Source organism: Mytilus galloprovincialis, chromosome 2 (assembly GCF_965363235.1).
Source record: "Mytilus galloprovincialis chromosome 2, xbMytGall1.hap1.1, whole genome shotgun sequence".
In the NCBI taxonomy this organism is placed as follows: Eukaryota; Metazoa; Mollusca; class Bivalvia; order Mytilida; family Mytilidae; genus Mytilus; species Mytilus galloprovincialis.
This window is the reverse complement of record NC_134839.1, coordinates 99,138,191-99,164,127: the sequence shown is the minus strand read 5'-3', so window position 1 is coordinate 99,164,127 and position 25,937 is coordinate 99,138,191. Positions and strand designations below refer to the sequence as shown.

The window sequence follows — 25,937 nt, the reverse complement described above, 5'->3', positions numbered from 1 at the left end:
GTGCCATCACGATAAAAGGATATCATTTGTGAAACGGTTATTCCATAACGGTCAACCAACTCGTGATGGCGTCCGTAAAATTTACGAAGGGATGATTCCAACTTCACCATTTGGAACTCTTGGTTTAATAGCTTCCTAGTGAGCAGTAACCCTCTATCAAGAAAATCATGATAGGAAATGCAACCACGAGAATATCGTATCAATCGGGAAATATATACCCCATATAAGTGAGAGGTTTAGCTCACTATAAAACCATGTTTAATCCACCATTTTCTACACAAGAAAATGCTTGTACCAAGTAAGGAACATAATAGTTGTTTACCATTTGTTCGATTTGTTTGAGCCTTTGATTTTGCTAACTAATTAGCGTTAACAAATCAAGGTAACAAAAAAGTTTACGGAAATCACATGAATCCAAATGAAAAAAAAAAACGATACAGGGTGCATCAATTGAAATTGTTATCCATCCTTATTTTGCCGGATACAAACAGAAATGTGTCTGTAAAAAATATTGCCAAGATGGTGTTTTACATGTGATTTAAAATCATTATAAACTAAAATGACTAAACGTTGTAAATTGTCACGATTTTTTTTATATTACATTTAAACAAAATAAATAGAAGCAACCCGGATATCGTAATCATGAGTAATTACAAATAGAAGTAAACATACCCGTATATAGTCTATAAATAAACTGTTAGTGTTCTACACGACAATGATAAATCTAAGGATAAGTTTTAAAACCCAACAGTATTTTTTTCTGTTGACAGGTCTTTCTGCATGAGTAGTATTCAGTTCATATTTTAAAACGTTCCTTGTACGAAATTTGAACATGTAAATGTAATATGACCTTATAAAACTCTAAAAGATATTGCATTTCCATTTTGAATCTGCCATTGCATTCAGGTCATGGTGCATTGATGGCAAACACGGCGACATCTTATCTAGTGATGCATAGTCTTGTTTAATGAAAGTAAACAAGTAAATCGCTTTATTTATTCAGTGGTTGTCGTTTGTTTGGGTGTTACATATTTGTTTTTGTTCTTTATTTTATATAAATAAGGCCGTTAGTTTTCTCGTTTGAATTGTTTTACATTGTCATATCGGGGCCCTTTTATAGCTGACTATGCGGTATGGGCTTTGCTCATTGTTGTACGGTGACCTATAGTTGTTAATTTCTGTGTCATTTTGGTCTTTTGTGGATAGTTGTCTCATTGGCAATCATACCACATCTTCTTTTTTCTATTATTTCTAACACTTTAACTGAACAATTGTTTAGATTTATTACATTTCCCAATATATATGTTTCAAAGTTTCAAATATAAAAAAAAAAAAAAATAAGAAACCAAGGAAAAAGGCATCTAGACACATAGCTTTCAAGAAAAAATCGTAATAAACACCACAATACGACGGATTACGTTACGTTGCATTTAAAACAAGTTCACAAAACCATGCCACAGTGTCCATACTGTGCAGAAGAAAAAAACAAAACCGTGTCAAATCCTGTGCGACAATAAACCACGCACCAGTGCCCAAAATTGTGTGGACAAAAACACGAAACAGTGCACAACATTATGTGGACAAAAACCACGATACAGTGCACAATATTGTGTGGACAAAATCCACGGAACAGTGCACAATATTATGTGGACAAAAAACCACGAAACATTGCAAAATATTGTGTGGACAAAAACCACGAAACAGTGCACAATATTATGTGGACAAAAACCACGGAGCATTGCACAATATTGTGTGGACAAAAACCACGGAACAGTGCCAGTATTGTGTGGACAAAACCCACGGAACAGTGCACAATATTGTGTGGACAAAAACCACGGAACAGTGCACAATATTGTGTGGACAAAAACCACGGAACAGAGCACAATATTGTGTGGACGGAACAGTGCACAATATTGTGTGGACAAAAACCACGCACCAGTGTCCAATACTGCCCTCTACAACTTCTGATACATTATACACTATTGATAATTACGATACCAAATATAAATAGTATGATTAATGTCATAAAAAACGATAATCTTACATGAGTATTATTTCTGCATTCTTTAAATGTAAGTTGTAAACGAGAGTGGAAAACTTTATATAGCAAAGGATGAATTTTGATACTCAACATAATATTGTTTTTCGTAGACTGGGTATTTACTAGAGTAGTATTTAGCTCATATTTCAATATGTTCCTTGTATTTCAACTTGTTAATGTCATATTATTAACCTAAATTGACTATATATTTTTCGTTCATTTAAAGTAATAAAATCTAAATTGCATTAGCTCATATACGATATACGGTTTTAAACTGTTTATCAAAAATAATTTCCTTAAAATTCGTCAAAGTAATCACAAATCGGTCATCATGAAAAAAAAAAAAAGAAAATGTAAGCATTAGCGTCAATTTAACGACAATATGTTTGAATATTATACTATATATTAACCAAAGCATAAACTAGGGTTTATATACAATATAAAAACGGTTTTATTTGCAAAATACCAAGCGTTGTACCTGCTTATATTGTCTTTTAGAGAACAAACGATTTTCCAATGTACGTGTTTTTAAGTTCAAGGTTCATAGCAAATTTTGATGATCTTTCATGTCTGATAAGATCCTGACCGTTAACAGTTTTACATCTTTGTTTTATTAATTGATCAAATTTAAATTAAAGCTAAATACTACCATCTTTTTCGCAAGTTTATCCGTTTTACATACTTTTTTTTAATTTTTCTATTTTGTTAAAGAGGGCCGAAGGATACCAGAGGGACAGTCAACCCCATAGATAGAAAATAAACCGACAAAGCCATGGCTGAAAAGGAAAAAAGTCAGAGACATAATAGTACACAAGTCACAACATAGAAAACTAAATGCAAACAACACGAACCCCACCAAAACTGTTACCTATTAACTTCGTTATCGATTGAATTCTTTATCTGTTTTTTTATAATTGATTCAAATCTATTCTGCTCTTAATCCGTCTATGGTTTGCTGATCAATTTTAGATTTAGTCACGATTTTTTCCCCTCTCCTCTTTGCTTAATTTGTGACTTTTGTCGCTCATTAATTTGGCTAGTCCCCTTATTATGTCTTTAAACAAATGGTGAGTGCACATCATATATCTCCCTGTTTAATGACGGTTTACATTATGACTTTGTCTTATCGGTTGTGAGGGGTTTTGGTTTTATGACAGTTTGATGACACCCATTTTAATGTCGGTCATTTGTCCAGTCCATTCCTGTCCATTAATAAAAGTTTGTTCCTTATTTGATGAAAGGAACTGATGATTTTGCTTTTTGAGCAACGATTTAACTTTAACTGTCTGCCTTTTTATATCGCTATCGACAGTTTAATACAATTTTTATATATATATATCTAATAAGTTAAATGTTTATGCCCGCGTCACACTGTCCCGATTTTTATATACGATGGACACCCGAATGCGAAAATTGTAAGTTCGTACGAAGTTGGTCCCGATCTCGTTAAAATACAAAAAAGTGACCGAAGCAAGTACGATGAATAACGAAGTCTATACGATGGTGCCGAAATTATATACGATAGCAAAAGATGGACATACGAAGGTTAACCGAAGACGGGTATTTAAGCTTCACATCTGAACCGAAGCCTACACGATGGATCACGAAGGCTACACGATGGGTTACGAAGGCTACACGATGGATCACGAAGGCTACACGATGGGTTACGAAGGCTACACGATGGATTACGATGTCTAAAAGACGTCGTGTACAGCTTACGATGCATTTAAATTATATGCCGAAGGCATCCCGCGTTTTAAATTGTTTGATCAATATTGAATATATATTATATTGTACATTTAATTTCTGGTTTAATCATAAGACGGAAGATCGTGGGCTTGAAGGGTAAAACAGAATTTCGACAACATATCGTTTCTGTACAAGTCTGCCATGCATGGCGGGAAATCCATCTTTTTGTCTAATTCTTATAAAACTTAGTTTATTATCCCCTCGCCTACTACATGTAAGTTGCGTGTAGATAAAATTGTTATGGACACTCTAGAACCAAAATGCTCAAAACTTGGTATGGTGCTACTCGTTAATAATGTTTTAAGCGCTATTGACTTTAAAGTTCAAAGGTCAAGGTCACAGTGGCAGTTGTAATACAAGGCAATATCACTCTTGTGGACACTCTAAAACCAATATGCTTCAAAAGATTTTAACCACATTTGGTATATTGTTCCTCCTTGTAATCACCGGTGTCAACGTGATGATCGTAACTGCAGTTACGATCATCCCAATATGGCGGACACAAATATAGGGAAATTTTATAAGGCTGATTTCTCCACTTTAATAGCTTATTTTCAGATTTGTATCATGTCAAGAAACATCTTTATAAGCATTGCCATTGAAATATTTTTTCGGACCGGATGGAAAAGCAACAAGAAGAATGAAAATCGAGATACAAAAAAATCACGATGATGATCGTAACTCTTGTTTATTTTTATCAACGATGATCGTAACTTTTACTTAAGATGATCGTAACTGTCTGTTCCAACGAAGCATTTTCTGATAAATAAGGACAAATAAAGCTGTCTAGTATGCGAGAAAATGTACGTAATCAGCTGATTTTGTGATAATAATAAGGAACGACCACTGAGGGGAGAGTAACGTCCTATTGGTAAATGCACAAATGGTTATGACTTCTCGAGATTTCGTATTTATTTGTTATCTAGTTCAATATTAAAATGCATTGGGGGTTAACAACTTTATATTGATTTCATATGTTTATATAAATAAGATATTGGACAGTTCATATTAATGACCAGTTTGTAAAAAAAGGAGATTTTTTCATCCCCCTCCCCCTACACATTATAGGGACAATAGCACCTTTCGAGGATCTGGTATTTTTTGGGGAATTCAGACTTTATAGTTTCTTTTATTAACAGATTTGGGATTTTTAAAGGAGAGGTTGAAAAAATAAAGCATTAAGAAGTTCAATCATATCTGTTGAATGAAAAAAAAAACAATGAAACCGTCAATAAAGGGAGCTACTATTGGATTTTTATTTGGGGGAGGGGCTAGGATGAATTATTTTGTCTTGCATTTTTTATGTTAAAATCTCTATCCTGCGTTTTTATTTTTACTCTATTCGGTCCTGCTTTTTTTCAACCGGTTTTTTTTCATCCTGATTTTTTTTAACGTAAATTGTCATCCTGCCTTTTTGTTTGGCCAAGATGTTCATCCGGCCTTTTTTTACTCAAATCTCCTGTCCTGCCTTTTCGGCTAAATTTCATCACCCCTTATAAAAATCAAATGGTAGATACCTTATTGATATGTTTGGCCCAAAACAACTTCTTCGACCAACTTCAATAATACATGTCATATACCGTAGAAATATAAGGATTTGTAGCTTGAAAAATCTAATATGAACGTGTATACCATCTATTTCAACTTTTCCTTCTTTATATAAATAGCCAACCCATGGTACATATAGGTAACAGTAGTCCAGTGGCGTATCCAGAGATTTTCATAAAGTGATGGGGGACTGGCTGCCTAAGAGTAGGCCCGCTACAGTCATGCTGCATTGATTCCCTATAAAATCAACCAAATTTCCCCCACAAAAAAAGGTGATGCCAGCACCTTGACCCTCCCTCTAAGTCCGGCTCTGTAGTCTAGCAATGTTTAATAGTCATAGTTTGATTATGAAAAAATAAGGCCAGGCAACAATTTAAAACCGATAGAAAGTCATCAATATAATGTAACTTCATGCCTTCCTTTACTTTATTAAGTGAAAGTTTTGGCCTGTATTCTTAAACTGTATCATGAAAATGATATTTATATCAACTTCATATCAACGTAAATCCATTTTGAATGTTATAACTAAATTACTCATAAAAAAATAGTATTGAGGACATTTGTATACAAGTCTGCTAATCTCTTTATGTTATTTCTTTTTATAATAGCGGTTTTCATTTATTCTTTGTTTAATTTTAAAATCATGATATATTTTTTTTTCGTGACTGCTAAATAGGGTGTTCTTTAGTGAAAACAAAACATTCATAAATTTTGAGTTACGATCATCGTTTTATAAAAACAAGTCAAAGTTACGATCATCTATAGACGAAGTTACGATCATCATCGTGATTTTTTTAATCTCGATTTTCGTTCTTCGGGTTGTTTTTCTATAATTTATGAAAAACACATTCAATGGCAATGCTTATTAAGATTTTTCTTGATAGAAAACAAATCTGAAAATAAGCTGTTAAAGGGGAAAAATCAGCCTTCTAAAATATCCCTATATTTGTGTCTGCCATATTGGGATGATCGTAATTGCAGTTACGATCATCACGTTGACGCCAGTGTTGTAATGATCTGACCTTTTTTACGTTCAAGGCCAAAGGTCAAGGTCATGCAGATGGACTTGTTTTTTCTCCTTGAAATAGCATAATACACAGGAAATTGGTTGCTCATTTTTTTACCTGCTTGTTCTAAAGACAATATTAAAGGTATTTCCAGTTACTGAATGTTTTTGTTGATTTCTAAAAAAATAGTTTATGTATCAAATATGGATTCAATTTACCATTTTCTGCATGTGTCATATACAAATATAGTGTCCATATTTGTCCCCAATATGTTACATACGAGGGGATGCCACGCTCGGCATTGCCTTGTTTGAACTGTAAAATGTGTGCACTAGTCTGAATAATTACCCATAATTATGCCCATATTTACTGATCTATCTTAAAGGTAAGGTAATGGGTTCGTTGATCCCTTTTATTCAAAAAGAGCTCTTTCCAGGAGAATATCATAATAATATAGACAAAAGGAAGGATGTTGAGGAAAGCAACAAATGCGGCAAAATATGACATATAGAAAACAAAACGGTTATGGAGTAAACATTCGTGTGACGACAACTCAGACGATACATAAAAAATCAGAATAATGAAGAAAAAGTTGGTTTCCCTATATACGTGTACCTGTAGTGTTGGTGTACGAGGCGCGTTTATGATTTTCATTATGTTACTTGATATGAAAAATTGACAAAAAATAATATTTTACTTGTAAAAGTAAATCCTGAGCCTGTAATAGCTGCTCTTCTTGTTCCATTTGAATAAATAGAAACAACGCTGTCGCCTTTCTTGTTCTCATAGAATCATATGATATGAGCTCCATGTTTTGTGAACGTCTTTCTTAACTGTCGTATTAGACTGACCAGTGCATATCGCGCATGGCACTTTAAATGTATTTTAGTGCGAAAATTAACTTACATTTAGCTGAATTCATTGCCGTCGTAGTTCCATCTTGTCGCCTTCGTACTTTTATTCGATGGCAACACGACGGGATTACGAGGTCTTTACGAAGTTGTGTTGCCATTGTAAGACCTTCGGGTAGCTTCGTGATTCATTCGTGTAGACATCGTAATGTCAAAACTGCCCGATGGAAACGATGGAAACACGAATGCAATACGATGTTCAAAGATGCATTCCCGGTGACATTACGATGATGAGGATGGTGATACGAACTGAATACGAACCCTCAACATCGGACGCACCTTCGGGAATTTTTTAACATGTTAAAAAATTTAGAACCCTTCCCGAAGTTGTCCCCGAAGGCTAGAAAAAGTGGCCGATGGTTCTACGATGGTTAAAGATGGCACTACGAATAGCCCGATCTGGATACGATCAGTCCCGATTTTGAAAATTTCCATAATCGTGTTGCCATCGGCGTAAAAATCGGGACAGTGTGACGCGGGCATAATGATTGAATGTTTCATTTGAATATCAGTTTCGACGATTTTCTTATTTTGTTAAACGAGTTTGATATATTAATTTTTGGTTTCGTTCGTTTGTTTTTGTTTTTTGTTTGTCTTATTTATGTCTGACTAGATTTTGTTCGTTGTCTGTTATCATCATTTATTCAGAATATTGATTTTTTAATTTACATTTTTTTTTTTTTTTTTATTTAGTTTTTTTTCTTTCTAGTAATCAACTACTGTTAGTATCCAATCACAGTAACAGTTTGAAACAATGTAATTTATCAAGTGACAATGTCATAGTTTTAGGACACTGCTGTTATCTGTATCAACATCAAGTAGAGTTGTACTTTAATGTCGGAGTTATGAACTACTGTTTCAAAATATTGTTGATTTCAACGACAAACCTTGTAACCGCTGAGAAAACAAGATGATTGTAACTTATTGTTTTGATTATATCACTTCATGTCGTGTTTGTTGTTTATAGTTCATTTTTGTTGATGATGAAAACAAAACTTTGGTGTTTTTTTTTAATTTAAAACTTCGTCCACGAGTTGACCCGCCAATTGTTTAAAAATGAGCGCTTGCAGAGAGTCTTGTGTAAAATCATTAGCCTAGTATCGTAGATGAGTTTTATGTTTGTTATGTCCTTACTTTCTTTCTTCGAAAGCAATTTTACGTCATTGTTACGATGCAACCAATACACACATTTATTATCTTTTTCATGTGTCCTAAACATGATAAGTGTGATAACGCTATGTAAACAGTCATCAAAAAGACAGAAGATTGTTATATAAAATCAGCAAAAATAATGCATCAGGTAATTATTACTGTTTATTTGCGTTTAGACCAACTTAGCAATGGATACAATATATCATTTTGGCTATATATTTTTGAAAAATATAACTAATTAACTTTGAACTAAATGTACTGTAGTATGTTAATGATAAAACAGGTCAAAAAGTGGATATTGTTATGTGTACCCGTTGTACTCCATAATAAGTATTATACTTTTTAATGGTAAGGAAAATGTGTATTTAACAGTCAGTAAAGTGTCTGTTTGTCAATCTCTCTAAGATACTAAGTTTTGATCAAATTTAAGTAGTTATGATTAGTTGAACACAAATGCGTCTATTTCCACCCTTTCTTGTGCAGGTAGCACTGGGTCGATACCTCTGCTGGTGGACTATCAGTCCCCGAAGGTATCATCAGCTCCGTAGTCAGTACTTCGGTACTGACATGATTTTACAAACTTTTCTAAAATTGTCCGTTTATAAATTTGGAATAATTAAGAAACTAACTCCCTCAGGCAAAGTTAACTTTAGATGAATTTGGCTATCAATTTTAGGTATTTTTGTCATATAGCTCTGCAATGGTTTCTGTACCTTTACATCCTCGGAATTGTTTGGTTTTGAGCGTTCCAGGTGAAGGTAAATCCAGAAAAGCGCTTCAGACGGAAATTATTAAAGGTGTTGTTTTCAATTTATTTACATCACTAGGTCGATATCTCTGCTGGTGGACTATCAGTCCTCGAGGGTATCATCAGCTCAGTAGTCAGTACTTCAGTACTGACATGATTTTACAAAAATGTCTAAAATTGTCCGTTTATTAATTTTGAAATTATTAAGAAACTAAGAGTTCAACTCCCTCAGACAAAGTTGACTTTAGATGAATTTGACTATCAATTTTAGGTATTTTTGTCATATAGCTCTTCAATGGTTTCGGTACTTATAAATCCTCGTCTGGCGTACTAAGGTATAATCCTGGTACCTTTGATAACTATTGTTAAATATTTTAAGGTGCATACAAAATGTATTATTCTTATACATGGAAAATGACAGTTGTCATTATTGACAAAAAAACTCCACCGAAGAATATATTTGTTAGTTTAGGTAACGTACACGTGCTACAAATACCGGTATCTATGTACAGTTAATAATAATAAATAAGAGTTTTTTTTTGTGCGTGCATTGAAAGTGTCGTTCTTTCATTGTTTATTTCAGATTTTACGTACTGTAATAAAATGAACGGTACCAATTTGTGTTCTGCACCAGATGCGCATTTCGACAATCAATGTTATCTTCAGTAATGCTCGAGGCAAAAATATTTGATAATCCAAAGCTTATTAAAATACAAAGAGCCGTACACAAAATATGTCCAGAACGTAAAGCCAAACCGGGCAAGGTGGATGAGGGAGATTCATTCCTTAATTTCAAATAATTTCCCAAAATTTTGACAGCAACTTTTAATAACATAGAATCCGTATTTTCCTGCCAGTACCAAAGAAATGGTGTATGGGCTGGTGATGCCCTCTGGGACAATCAGTCCACCACCAAAGGCATCCACCCAGTGATAGTTATTACAAAAACGATACCAATTTTTGACAATCAATGTCTCTTTAGTGATGAACAAGGTCAAAATATTTTAAAATCCAAAGCTTATTAAAAATAGGAAGAGGTATAAACAGAAAAAGTCCAAAACGTATTGCCAAGAACTGATGTGATTGCGTATCTATGAATTTTTATCGTACGTTCAACTTATTATTGTATGTACATTGGAAGTAAACAAACAGATATTCTAGATACAATGCTTTCAATAATTGATAAAATACTTTATTTTCCAAGGAAAAAAACCATCATCATGCTTTTCATCTAAATTATACATAATTATTTGATATTTTAGCAAAAGTTTCTTTTTCATATCATTATTATCATTATCAAAATGTCAGGCTAAACATTAGTATGCTAGACCTGCCTTCGGTTTACATATTACGAATCAGTGTACATGTAATCAAATATATTACAAAGTTGCCAAGCCTTGAAAACCTGAATTTCCAAAAACTTTGTTCCAAATCTGTCTTAAGTTATCTATGCAAAGGGATAGAAAACTTGAGTATTTTATTTATAAAAAAAAATATGAACATTCTGTCGCTTCACATAAGAGACTTTAGCACTAACTGTCAGAGCTATTACCAACCATCATCGGTCATACACAATCTTTGATTTTGTTTTTATTATTTATAAAATGCCAATTTTGGTTGCACCAGCCAATAAGTGGATGACCTTAAATATATTTGTCTGGAAATTTATGTAAATTAGATACTCCAAACGTCGAATTTCCTGAAGGGAAAATGTATGCATAGCGCCCTGCTAAATAAAGGCAACAGTAGTATACCGCTGTTCAAAATTCATAAATCGATAGAGAAAAAAACAAATCCGGCTTACAAACTAAAACTGAGGGAAACGTATCAAATATAAGAGAACTACGACACAATAGAGACACAACACCGAAATGTAACACACACAGAAACGAACTATAATGTAACAATGGCCATTTTCCTGACTTGGTACAGGGCATTTTATGACGCTGATCCATAGTTCTTAATCATACTGCCAAAGTTTAGAGGTCCGATAAAACGTTTATTGATAAGTAGATAATTCATCGGGTTCTATTTACATAAGTCAACGGATGATTTTAACTGTTCTGTTGAGAAGATTTCGAGTTTTGATTCTTAAAGATTTTAAATATTTTCTCTCCCCCAAAAAACAATTACCCCTTGTGCACGCTAAAACGGAAATCATACGTGGTATTCGATACAGCATGATATAACTAATGATAGTCTCAAAGTCATAGTCTTGTCTAATCAAGAATATCACCGATCCTGACTTGGTACAGGGCATTTTATGAAGCTGATCCACAGTTCTTAATCATACTGCCAAAGTTTAGAGGTCCGATAAAACGTTTATTGATAACTAGATAATTCATCGGGTTCTATTTACATAAGTCAACGGATGATTTTAACTGTTCTGTTGAGAAGATTTCGAGTTTTGATTCTTAAAGATTTTAAATATTTTCGCTCCCCCAAAAAACAATTACCCCTTGTGCACGCTAAAACGGAAATCATACGTGGTATTCGATACAGTATAATATAACTAATGATAGTCTCAAACTCATAGTCTTGTCTAATCAAGAATATCACCGATAAGACGTGACGTATGCGCTAAAATCAGCTTACACAGTATTATTTAAATTACCGAACTCTATTTTTTTTTTTAAAGAAGGCAGTTCATTTATCATTTTAAGCATGATAATTCTCGTGATTGAAACAGCGGTGTAAAGATTTAATGTCCTAAATCAATCTCTAAGCTAATACAGTTGTAAATGAACAAAAAAAATCTGGTCCATCTTATAGTAATATAAATGTGAGCTATCGATACGAATATTCGAAGTATATTATTTTCATTTAATGAGTTTTTTAGTGTTGTACTTGCGTTTGTTCAGTTAAAATTATTTTTAAAAAAAGTTATTAATTACGTAAGCGGCAAATATTTTTAGGTTGAAAACTTGTGTTACCTATATTGTACTAATCTTTTATATTTGTTATTATCTGGAGACAATATCGATTGCAAGTTAAATACAAAGTTAAAGTAAGTATTTTATGCATTCATCAGAATTATTCAAAATGAACGTCAAATACAGCAGCGTAATGAGTATCCAACTTCATATATACTTAAAGTATACCTGTATAAATTGATACTTTTACACCAACTGCATTTGGCAAAATTTGGATCTCATCTATGCTTTTCTTTCCAAATATTGTTGCAATTATCAATTAATCTTGTGAAACCTGTTTGTCGTGCAGGTACTTTTCTTGACCACCACAATCTAGCTATAACACCAAATTTAACAGACCATTTTCTTCGGAAAATGGCTGCAACAAGTCACAAATATGACAGTGATTTTCCTTTTTATCCGATTGAAACAAACGTTTGATTATATTAATCCCGGTATTAGTTTACATTGGAGTTCAGTATTTTTGTTACATTTTGTTAAAAAGTAACCCGGTTACAGGTAAATATCCTATGCAGGTTACTGGTAAATACTTTTCTTCATTTCAAGTTGAAATAAATGCCATTAATCACCTTTTTCCAGAGTCGATTGTTTAGTTAAATCATAAATGCAAGTCGATATCTTTTATTATATACCAGCGTCCGATAATAATTTGTATTAATAAAAAAGAAATGTTTCAATACAGATTACATTATAATATTTAATGTTCCTCGGAAACAAATTTTACAGTACTGCTAACTTTTTATTTTTTATATTTTACATTTATTATTGCATTTCATGTATGGTGTGTGCAGGAAGGGGTAATTTAGTATTTAGGAAACTTGTTTCCTAATTTATGTATTTTGGGTTTATATCCTATTCGATTATTTAATTGTAACAGCACTTTTGTTTGTGACTATTTTTTTATAATAATTCAAATATATTTCAGTAAATTTTAACATGATGGCCTTTGAATCTTGCGTGTCCTGTGTGATTGCAATTATGCTGTTTATGCACTCTAAACATGCTAATGTAAGTTTTATCTTTTTGTCATAGTAAAAGTAGTTAAAACAGAACAGGCAATTCATTTATGGGCCCTTTATAGCTTGTTGTTCGGTGTGAGCCAAATCTCGGAGTTGAAGACCGTACCTTCACCTATAATGGTTTACTTTTATAAATTGTTACTTGGATGGAGAGTTGTCTCATTGGCACTCATATCATATCTTCCTATATCTAAATAAGGACAAACTTTGCTTAGTTCAATTAAAACTTATGTTTGGGATCAAACCACAAAACCTTTCAAGATAAATTTTACCATAGTATAGAAATATATATGTCTAACTTATTTTTAGGCATTCTCAATAAATCCTGAATGTGGTCAAACAAAGGGTTGTTATAGTGACTGTGATAATGGACAATCGTGTACATATTTGGTATCCTGGTTAAGTGGTAATACATCGACAGAATTTACTATACAGGCTACGTTGTCTACAAATACGGACCACTACGTGTGTTTTGGATTGTCTCCGACACAGACTATGGTATGTCATATATCTACCATCTTCTTTTATAAATTCTTTTATGTTTTTGTTTTTCTCTATTATATTATTGTATTTTGTAAAGATCACTAATTGTAAAATATTCCATGTAAGGTATGTTTGTTTATTACTGACTGTTTTGGATCACTATTCGTCAAATAGATAAATGAAATGTCGTATACTTGCGTCATTTCATTCTTCATGCTGTTAAATATTTAATTGGTACAGACTCAAGATACAAGGTTTTTATTATTATTATTTTGTACGCTGGACGCGAGTTTTGTCTTCCTAAGATAATCAATGGCGCTCAAATTAAAACAGTTGGAAGGTCATATCAAACACAAATTTGAAGAGCTTTCGATACCGAAATTTCCGAAAGGTGGTGCCAGATTTAACTAAGGCAATATATACCTTGAAGTATAAAAACCTCTGTCATTAGAAAGATTCACGATTTTCTAACAAATAAATTTACAAAATAAAGAACAAATCAATAACATGCCATGTCAAAACAAAAAGTGTTGACTGCAGGGCAAGATAAACCCCGGGATTAAAGACGTCATTAAATTTCCACATGCAGTGGCATTCACCCAATTGGTAATAAATGAAAAATTGTTCAAAAATTCTATTCAGATTACTTTTTAGCACATAAAACCCTCAAAGCACTTCATATATACATTGTACGTATTTACAAGCAGTATATTTATTCTTGATTTTATACTTTTAAAGGGTGATGCTAGTGTTTCATCCTGTTTAATGTCCAACAGTGGATCTTTCAGCTACGAAAATTCTTACAATCATGGACATCACAACATCTTAGTAACTAATGTAAGTTTATTCACTCTAATATATGAAAAGATATATTACAATATCAAAATAAAACTAACTGAAAATCAAATTATCAGACATGAATGTTATGTTAGCTTAAAAACCAGGTTTAATTCACCATTTTCTATTTTTGAAAATGCCAGTACCAAGTCAGAAATATGACAGTCCATTCGTTTGATGTGTTTGAGCTTTTGATTTTGCCATTTGATTAGGAATTTTCCGAGTTCTGTATTTTTAAAATTTTACTTTTCAAATACTATTTTTTTGTGGATTATGTTTACTCTTGACTTCAAGAGTCTGGCTGTTATAATGCTTCTGGCATTACAGAAGACCATAAATGTATACTGACGACCGTAATGTGTCTTTTCATTTACATCTACAACAGGGATAGTCATGACACTTTCATGTATTACAAGAAAAAACAAATTGTTGGTTATGTGTTTACTGCTTACTAGTATCAAAAGAATCTTTCCCTTTGTAAACACTTGTAGTTGTAAATACTTATTGTTTGGAACTCTTGAAAATATGGTGTTTGTCTAAATCCCAGCAAAATGATATACTAAACATTTCAAGTAACTTTCAACATTACTTGAGTTGTAACATGTTAATTTGTTAATTTAACCGCGATCAATAAGTCTTATGCTATAGTTCGTCATTTGTTATTGGTATCAATTTGCTCGTTCGCAATCAGTTTTGTGGTAATTACCTTTTGTTTTTTAGCCAACAAATGGACTTTCAAATTTGGTTCACTATTACGTGAACAACATCGTAACATGTACATTCAATAGGACAAATTCGAACACAGATGCGAAGGTGTTCGACCTAAATACCAATTTCTACATGATGTATGCACAGGGAAAAACCAGTGGAGGTAATTATAGTAGTCTTAATCGTATGGGTATGTGTGGAAAAAAATATATGTATAAATTATAAACCCCGATTAAGTAAAGTTTGTTTTGTCTTCTGAAGTCTTCGATGGCTCTGTAATCCTTATCCTTATCCTCAAAACTAGAACATTTTTGGGAAGGAAAACAATCGAACAACTCAGAGCGTCAAAATTTAGTTTCCAGACTATACTTTTCACGAACAAAATACTTCAAAACATAATCCAAGTTCAGTTGATATACAATGTGTATGTTCTTAAGAAAGATAAAGTTCATATTTGAAGACACTGTACAATAGCATACTTTTTTTGTCATTTTATTTAGTATATTGATAAACTAACTCTTCATAGATACCAGGATTAAAATGGTATATTCAGACGAGCGTTTCGTCTAAAAGACTCATCAGTGACGCCCGAATCAAAAATGTTTAAAAGGCCAAATAGAGTACGAAGTTGAAGAGCATTGAAGACCAGAAATTCCTAAAAGTTTTGCCAAATACAGCTAGGGTAATCTATTCCTGAGGTAGAAAAGCCTTAGTTTTTCAAAATTTCAAAGTTTTGTTAACGGTTAGTTTATAATTATGAACATATCAATGATAACTCAAGTCAACTCAGAAGTGATGACTACTGGGCTAATGATACCCTCGGGGAAATAAATCTCCACCAGCAGTGGCATCGATCCAGTGGTTACAAATAAACTCATCATAGATACCAGTAAACATTTCACTAGTGTTTTATCCTTTACACAAATAAAAACTGATGTATCCAGTGTTTAGATTGATGTCTGTAAAAGATAACAGCTTTAATTTGATTTTTTTTTTACCGTGGCTATAATTAATATAAGTAATAAACATATTATATGTTAAAATATTAGCAAGTGTGCAACTCATAAGTTATGCACCTCTGATTGTAGGAATAAAATCAAAACATCACACATATTCACTGTCTTCAGAGAAGGTGGATCTAAAATCCGTTGCTGAAGTAGGACAAGGCGAACCTTCCAGAATAAAGGCACATGGTAACTGTATTCATATATTAACGTTTATAACACTATTAGATACACTATATAAATTAATCAAACTAACTTTTATAAAATATGTGCTTATTTCAGACAGATTTGTTTTTATAATAAGACTGTATGTCGAAGTACCGAAGTGTATTTTACACTTTAATATAGGTTAAATTGGAAGAATTGAAAGTTTTGATCTATTTACATTTTTATACGCCCGTCAAAATTTTGACGACACTTTGTAACTAAAACAGGGGTGTGTTTTTTTTCACATGTCGCACCGTATCTCAAAAGCGATTTTTTGATTATTGCTTAAAACTTTACACACTTCTTAGTTATATTAATCTTAAGATCTGTATACTTTTTGGTGATGATTCAAAATTTCATTTTTGAGTTATTCAGTATTTTGTAAAAAAGGGGGAGGGTTTTTTTCACATGTAGCGCTGTATCTCAAAAACGATTTTTGATTATTGCTTAAAACTTTACACACTTCTTTATTATATTTATCTTAAGATCTGTATACTTTTTGGTGATGATTCAAAATTTTATTTTTGAGTTATTGAGTATTTTGTAAAAAAGAGGGAGTTTTTTGTTTACGTGTCGCGCCGTATCTCAAAAACAATTTATGATTATTGCTTAAAACTTAACGCACTTCTTTGTTATATTAATCGCAAGATCTGTATTCTTTTTTTGGTTTTGATTCAAAATTTTATTTTAGTGATATTAAGTTTTTTGTAATAAAAAAAAAACAGGAGGGGTTTCACATGTCCTGCCGTATCTCAAAAACAATATATGGTTATTGCTTAAAACTTTCTCAGAAACCATTTATGATTTTGCATAAAACTTCTACACAAGACGACGGGCGTGTCATGCGCACATGGCACAGCTGTTTATTAAATTATTTTTTTTTGTTATTGCATGAAAGTTGTTTAAAAAGAGCAACACTAACTCCACGTTTAAAGGTTACAACTTCAACAGTATTTTTAATGATTCTTACGCCTCTCTCCTAAAATATATTGTAGGGAGTAGAACTATGTATAGTAGCAGAAAAACTATGACTCCCTCAGAGAGATTTTGCAATGATTTTTAATCATGTATATACAGTGGCACTCTTGTAATGGAATTTTCCGTGACTGTTATACAAGTGAGAGGTTTAGTTAGACGTTAAAACCAGGTTTATACATAAGAAAATTCCTGTACCAAGTCAGGAATATAACAGTTGTTATCCAATCGTTTGAGCTTTTGATTTTGTCATTTGCATAGGGACTTTTCGTAGAGTATTTTTGTCGGAGTTCGGTATTTTTGTCAATTAATTTTTCCTGTACAAAGTTTTAGATTTGACGTCGCCATTCCGACATAATGTGGTTGCGCTTTTATAATTCCCGCAATCTCAAACAGGCTTTCATGTTTTGCTACATTGTTGGCGATGGATGCCAGTGCCGATATTTCTCTACACAAGTCAAACATTAAGATTATGATAAGATGGTCAATATATACAGTAATAAGTTGATGAACATGTGATGATGGCAAATTTAAACGAAATTTATTGTCCTGCAACTCGAGCACATTTTTCTAAAGGTTAATTGATTTTGAAACTGGGCGGCTGACCAACAAACTTAAAATTCCTTGGAGTATTACTAGTATTTAGTTTTTGAGTTAATCGACAGCAGTTAACACACCGACAACACAAAGAAAAAGTGTTAAATACTATAATATTGAAATCTTTTTTTATTTCTACGTAGTAAATAAAAATCATGGTCAGAAAATTCTTTTGGTCTAGCATACGTCCTATATTTTCGTTTACGCTAATACTACTAGATTTGCTTTTTCAGGTTCGTTAGCCATTATTGCCTGGATGTGTTTTATGAATATCGGAAATATGATTGTAAGATACTTTAAACCACTCTGGTCAAGAAAACAGATTTTTGGTTCTTCAGTATGGTTTCAGGTAAATTGTTTTATAGCATTTGTGAGATTTGCACAATTATTCCTTGTTTGCCAACATTTTCGTTTTAATTACTGTAATTTATGCATGTAGTCTCGACTTTCGGACAATTTTTACTCTAAACAAGACATATCACACCATGAAGAATATGAAAAGCCCTCCTGTTAAAAATTTAACTTCCCTTCTGTTTTGCAAAATTTAACTTAACTTTAGACCAACTTAAACTATGAGTAAATGCTGATGCTCACAAAAAAGTAGATACAAGTAAGTTTCTGCTTCAAATGTGTAGTTAAACTGCAATAAAACATTGTATCAACCTTATTATTGACAGTATTCATGTTACGATTGAAGTGTTTATGTTGGTTTTAGAAGCTCCAAAGAGCTTATGTTTTACTGTATTGTATTCTATGCTATTTTATCAATTTAAAGTTTATTTTATGTTATTTGATTTTAAAGTTCTTTATAGCTGACAATGTGATTTCCAGGTTCACAGACTTCTTATGAGTATTGGAGCTGTTTTGACAATTACTTCCATTTGTGTCGTTATTCGTGGATCTTTAAAAGTAAGTGATCATTTGTGGATCTTTAAAAGTAAGTGATCATTTGTGGATTTTTAAAAGTAAGTGATCATTTGTGGATCTTTAAAAGTAAGTGATCATTTGTGGATCTTTAAAAGTGATCATTTGTGGATCTTTAAAAGTAAGTGATCATTTGTGGATCTTTAAAAGTAAGTGATCATTTGTGGATCTTTAAAAGTAAGTGATCATTTGTGGATCTTTAAAAGTAAGTGATCATTTGTGGATTTTTAAAAGTAAGAAATGTGTTGCTAGTTTTTAACATTAGCATATAAGTGTATCAGAGACATATAAACCATGATTTATAAGTTTCAGAACTAATATCTACAAGTTTCCACCACACAGTGACACTTACCATATTAATGGAGTTACTGGTTATGAATTTAATTGATTGAATATTATCTATATTGATAAATAATTCTTTGCAAAATTCTAATAGCTTAAAGATGCTTTAAAATATAGATATAAACAAGGGGCTATGTGTTGTAGACCGTACCTTGACCTAAAATGGTTTACTTTTATTAATTGTGCCTTTGATGGAGAGTTGTTCATTTGAACTCATACCACATCTTCTTTTATCTATATTTGATATGTTTTTTTTTTTTTAAATAGTGCCTTGCAACTTTCTCATGTCTCCTACAAATAGTTGAAGTCGTTCCACATCTTGTTGTTTCTTATAGATCAAAAATGTTGACAGCAAAAACACATACTAGTACATTTGTTTATGTGTACCAACATAAAACTTGTGCTGAACAGATAAACCTACATTTGAATAAAATGAGGTGTTCTTAAACAATTCATTTCAAATATAACCTTTGTTCATATGGTTAAGTTCGTGATTTTTAAAATTACATTTTTATATTAGAAAAGAAATTGGTAAAACATTGAAGCAAAAACATTAAGATGTAGAAGATGTCATTGTTTGATTGCAGTGATGTATCATCGGATGATATTTCATGTTATTTATACCGATAATATTAAGCAATGCTACATATTACATTACGGGTTCCAGCATTTACTGACACAAAACGGTAACTTATCTAGTCAAAAGTAAGGACAAATGATGGAGGATATAGTTCTGTACAAATAGTATACCGTACTGAGCAAAGTTCGCTTTATATTTCAGTTATATTTGGATACATTCCAAGCCTGGTATATAAGAGATGTAAGGCTTGAACTAGTCCTTATCATATTGCTCTATGATTTGAAGCACTTGTTTATTCCATTAATCACGACAGACACCTCCGAACTGTCTTGAAGCATACAAAACTTGTTCGTCATTATTTAAAAAAAAATCCGTTTGCGTAGTCATAATTGAATCCAACTGCCTTCTTAGTAATCAAATATTTCGTTCTATTGTTGTTTGGTACGTTGGAATCGTACGTTAAATATAACTTCATACACTAATTCTTGTTTTAGATTGGTGATACACGATTTGAAAATGCTCATCCAATTATGGGCATCACTATTCTTTGTTTGGTCATAATAAATGTAAGTATTTAAATAACATTCTATTTTCTGATCTTGCGCTGCTCAATCTCAGTAACATTCTCGCTAGTTCTTATTCAATGATTCGTGCATAATAACGACATTTCTACTCGTAGAGGGGCATTATGTGTTTAGGTCTGTGCGTTCTTTTGTTTGTACGTTCGTCCAATCGGTCATCCGTTCGTTCGTTCGTCCATCCGTCTGTTCCGCTTCAGGTTAAAGTTTTTTGACAAGATAGTTGTTGGTGAAGTTTTAGTTCGATTAGCTTGAAACTTACTACACATGTTCCCTTAGATATGATCTTTCTCATCTTAATGTAAAGTTAGAGTTCTGACAAAGGTTGGAGATAAAGTGCACGATCCGAAATGAACTGCTCTAAGTCTACAACCGATGCTACCATTTCGAATTAAGCTTCGCCATCTCATGTGCACCAATCTAATTAAAAACCGATCTCTCATCGCTCCCGTTTTCTGATTTGTCGCGTGGGAGATCTAACGAAACCCGCTTTGAGGTCACATGTGAGTGACCTCGTAGGTGTGTCTTTTTCGGCCAATGAAATTGAGTCTTCCACGATCTTGAAAGTTTATCGTAAGGTAAAGGGATATAACTCATTTTATTTACAACGAAATTGTCAGTCAAAATATTTTATAAACTTTTTTGATTGGCTTATAAATAGGTCGTCAACTCATTTGCATATCGTTATAAATTCATCACTTCTATTTCACTCACATGTGACCTCAAAGCGGGTTTCGTTAGATCTGACACGCGACAAATCAGAAAACGGGAGCGATGAGAGATCGGTTTTTAATTAGACTGCATGTGCACAAACTATTGATAGATCGAATAATAACAGATGACTTGACTATTAGGCATTGAAAACTTTTCATTTAAAAAAATGGTTAACTCTATGGCAAATTGAAGAGATATAAGACACTCTTTTGTGTTTTACCTGAGAAACTATGTTTTTGTTTTTGTTTTTGTATTTGTTAAATATTAATCGGGTTTCTGTTGCATTATAGAGGATCTATAAAATATCTTGATGAGTTAATGTAATCAAAAAGTATTCGAGAACTACAATTTAATATATATCGAAATAACAATTTAGTGAACACCCAAAAATGATTTTACTTATTTTTATTTAACAATATGTTTAATGCTCTTTTTTTAATGAAATGACATGATTTTCAACATTCAGTGGGCTTTCGTATAAGAAACAACTGCACTCCTTTTTTTACTAAGTTGATTGCATTTATCCGGTTGAATTTGAAATATTGATGTTTTACCGTTTATAAGTAGCAACTGTACCTTTGTCAACCCTTTCTTGCACTTCCTTCTTGTTATCAAAAATATTTTGTTTTTTCTTCAACTGATCGTTCATAAACTTTTTCTTGTCATGTGTCTTTTTCTTTTGATGCCCAGATTATAGCTTCTTATATGAAGGTGGAATATCTTAACCATACAGTTACACATTCTAGTTGTAGCACAAATTGTTGTAATAAATTTTATATCAATATGTTACTTTTTTTTAAATACGCTATTTTGATACTGTTTTATTATATTTTAGCCAATACTTGGTATATTAAGACCGGACATGGACAGTAAATACAGACCTGTTTTCTACTGTGCTCATTGTATTGTGGGACTCGGTTCATTAATATTAGGGTGTAAGTACAAGTTTATAGTTAAATGAATTAATTCAAACAGAGAACATTGTAAACGGCTCCGTTATAAAGATGACCAAAGTGACTTTGATTGAATGGAAATATGACATCCACAGCACAAACACTGCAAAGCAATTTACGATTTTTTAAGAAAACTCATAGCATTGATAACTGCAACTCATAAAGTGCCACTTCAAACTTATGATCTCACTTGTTGTCAACGTCAATAGATGCTTTTCTTGCAATACTTTATTACCAAGAAGTTAAACCTGTGAATGGAGAAAAGTTTCTTGTGAGAACTGAATGCGGTGAGGGGTTAGATAATAATAAGACAGCTACCAAACGACAAATATAAACAACAGACACTTAGATGACAACATACGATACCATGTATTTTATCATTTTTGCATGAATATTTAATTTACTGCATGATTACCAAATGGCATCTCTTGTATTTGATACCTATCAATCACAGTAAACCGGATTCTTTCTTAAATTGTAAGCTATATTGCCAGTTTGTTTTGTTGAAAATGACAAATTATTATGCTCTTCAAAATAAGAAGATATTAATTGTTAATATTGTGTATGATTATGCATGTTGTATTTGCTCATGAATCGGTGTTGTGTTGATTGTCGTTGTTACAACTTTGTCTGAACACAGATTGTCAAGAAGTCGTTGTTCGTTCTTTTTCAGCTGTTAATATTTTCATTGGAATACAACTAAAGAAGGCGAATGTAACCAAAACTGCTTTTTATTTTTTAATCGTTCATGAAGTGCTGAAATGCCTAATGATCGTCATTTTTGAAGTTCTTCTCATAAAAGAAAAGTATATAATAAAGCAGGAGGAAACGTATCAATTAAACTGTAAGTTACCAACACCAGATGAATTTTTTTATTATAATGGTATTGTGTGATTCCTTGAGCTTGTTTAGTCTATCATAGTGGTTCATAATTAAGAAGAATCTTCTCATATCTTTATCATATAACAACTCAATTTGATTCCAAACAATTTACTTCAATTTTAATAGGGAAAAAGTGTCCAACTCCATCCGCATAAGTTCGCCTTGTACGGTACAATGTTATTGTCAGTTTTTGTCATATTGCTCATCAGTATTCACTATACATTATCGGCTTACAGGATTAAATCCAGAGTTCTCATTTAGGAATGCCAGATTTAAACAGTTTTATTTCGTTTTAGCATTGAATCTAACCTGATACTGGTAGACTGTTAGTCATTGGTGCTATCATCAGTCAGTTCTATATCACTCTCAGGGCTTATTACTAGCATTTCATAAATTTTCTAAATTTAAAAACAAAATAATGTTCATCTCACTTATATTGGCCTTATCTGTTTGGTCCGGCTGTATACATAAACTGCTTTCAGATTTATTGTTTTGAACGTTCCTGGGCAGGATAAAATGGGGAAGCGTTATGGACACACTACATTTATAATGAGTAATTTTCATTTTCCAGTACTGCATAGATGTCGCTATGTAGACTGTAGTCCCCTAAACAATTTCATCAGCCTAGTGATCAGTGCTTCGCTAATGACATGCTTCATAACATTTATTTCATAAATTTCCACATTTCAAAATTATTTTAAAGTAACTAAGATTCTATTATTATCAGGCAAAGTTTACTTTAGAGGTCTTTGCTATTCATTAAATGTCCCTTTCACATGCAAGACTTTATGATTTTCGGATTTTAGAATTTCTTATTAGAGTAAATTCATTTAATCGATTCAGATACCCTAAATTTAGTGTTATTTTGATTTTCTAGACTTTATCGTCAAATAGACGGAATCCTAGCGATTGTACAATGGTTTTTAATTAAGAATAGCGGCATGCATGTCCATATGCCCATTGGTTGTTTTAAAATAGCTTTGTAAAAGAGGGACGAAAGATACTAAAGGGACAGTCAAACTCATAAACTCATGTAACCTATTATGTCTGTTTGTTTTGTTCACACTTCGTTATCAATATAAGGAAACTGTCACACAAGTGAAGGATTAACTAGCTTTAAAACCAGGTTTAATACACCATTATCTACATAAGAAAATGCCTGTACAAAGTCATGAATATAACAATTGTTATCCATTCGTTTGATGTGTTTGAGCTTTTGATTTTGCCTTTTTGATTAGAGACTTTCCGTTTTGAATTTCACTCTGAGTTCAATACTTTTGTTATTTTACTTTTTGTTTTCTTCCATGAGCCTTACGCCATTATATATTTTAAAAGCTTATATGAACAGTTTATATCATATGGTTCATGTGCCGTGTAACTAATCAATGTTATCATATTAAGTATTATTACTGCTTTCTGCATTTCTGATCTTTTTTCTAACTTTGAGTATGCTTGATAAAAGGCCATAGTAGTTTAATGATGGTCAAAACTAGTATAACCTATAGGAACATAAGAACTTTGAAAAATAAAGGCAACAGTAGTATACCGCTGTTTGAAAGTCATACATCGATTAAGAGAACACAAATCCGGGTTACAAACTATTACCGAGATAAATATATCAACTATAAGAGGAAAACAGTGAAACAACAGAAACACTGAACTGCAACAAAAACAAACGACAATTCAACACACACAGGAACGAACCATAACCATCTTTTATCATAATTAGTTCTATTTAATACGTCAACTTGTATGGTTTTATTTTATTTTATCATATCTGATTGTTCGAACACACATTTTAATCACATATTTAGCCTGGTATTTATGATGAGTTATATACAGTACTGTGGCAGCGTGCTGGTATAGTGGTGATCTACGCATAGAGGGAAAAGTTTATACTATCGGTGATATGTATGAAATCTTAAGATTCAGATTACGACTTGCATTTTAATCGGTTTCATACCTTGTCTATGACTTAAACAGTCCATTAATATACAAACTTTATAGTATGCATAGGATTTTTTTCCTTTATTGATTTTAATATAATCTGATGTTTTATTTGACAGCGAATGAAATGCATAAAATACCAAGAGACAACAAATCATCACCACAAAATATAGAAACCGCTAGACCTCCATATGTAAGTCAATGAATTTATTAGACACGAGATAAAGAATAGATGATGATTTTATTATTTTTTAAACTTAAAAGCCCTTTATAGAACACTCTTCAAATGTTGTGTTTTTTTTTAATCTTGATGATACACGGATTGAATCGTAAATTAATATTATATGTCACAATGAGAAAGCTTTAGTTAGATTTTTTTCACAAGGAATCATTCTTGAAAAACAAAGTCGTGTTGACCTTCGAAGGGACAAAACATTTGTTAGGCAAAACTTCGAATTAATTGATATGAGCTTACTCGTTAAAGTTAGTTCTTTAACAGAACCCAAAAAAATAAAGTGAGAGGTTTAACTAGCTATAAAATAAGGTTCAATCCACCATGTTCTACATAAGAAAATGCATGTGCTAAGTCAGTAATATGACAGTTTTTATCCATTCGTTTGATGTGTTTAAGCTTTTGGTTTTGCCATTTGATTTATAGGGACTGTTCTTTTTGAATTTTCCTCGGAGCTCAGTATTTTTGTGATTTTACTTTTTAATTTTTTAATTTTATTTTCAGGCATGGAAACTCAGGAAAATACTTCTTTCCGTCCATGTATTTATTGCCTTGACATTTACCCTTGTTATGGTAATATTGGTAACAACATCAACATCTTCATAAAACTATACTTGTAACGGAATTTTTCTGTGTTATATAACTCTGAATAAATTTCTAAACAACATTTTTTTTTAATATTTTGATGTGCATTTGTATGTGACTTCGATGTGTCGGAGGTAAATTTAATGCACTTTGTTGTAAAAATGTTTTTTTTTTTGCCATATTGTGATATCAGAATTGTTGTTGTTGCAGCTTTTGCGGTGGTTGGTTTCGTTATTATTATATTGAATATCTTTAAAAAAAAAAAAAAAAAAAAAACTAAT

At 32.1% G+C, this 25,937-nt stretch overlaps 1 protein-coding gene across 1 annotated transcript; it reads left to right on the top strand.

Annotated features, from left to right (window-relative positions):
* Window positions 1-12,764: 12,764 nt before the first annotated feature.
* LOC143065074 (ferric-chelate reductase 1-like) lies at window positions 12,765-25,738 on the top strand. The gene is made up of 12 exons (XM_076238406.1): window positions 12,765-13,097; window positions 13,418-13,606; window positions 14,330-14,428; window positions 15,149-15,299; window positions 16,225-16,329; window positions 18,153-18,268; window positions 18,751-18,828; window positions 20,260-20,331; window positions 21,893-21,992; window positions 22,684-22,854; window positions 24,959-25,032; window positions 25,576-25,738. Exons 1-12 carry the CDS (start codon window positions 13,026-13,028, stop codon window positions 25,675-25,677), a joined length of 1,329 nt encoding a protein of 442 aa, XP_076094521.1. The 5' UTR covers window positions 12,765-13,025; the 3' UTR covers window positions 25,678-25,738.
* The last annotated feature ends 199 nt before the right edge of the window (window positions 25,739-25,937 follow it).

Excerpts from the sequence above, each read along its gene's own strand:
- LOC143065074 (XM_076238406.1), top strand. The coding sequence starts at position 13,026 with ATGATGGCCTTTGAATCTTGCGTGTCCTGTGTGATTGCAATTATGCTG. Across the intron at positions 16,330-18,152 it reads TTCCAGAATAAAGGCACATG|GTTCGTTAGCCATTATTGCC; the intron begins GTAACTGTATTC and ends TTGCTTTTTCAG. Across the intron at positions 18,269-18,750 it reads GTTCTTCAGTATGGTTTCAG|GTTCACAGACTTCTTATGAG; the intron begins GTAAATTGTTTT and ends TGTGATTTCCAG.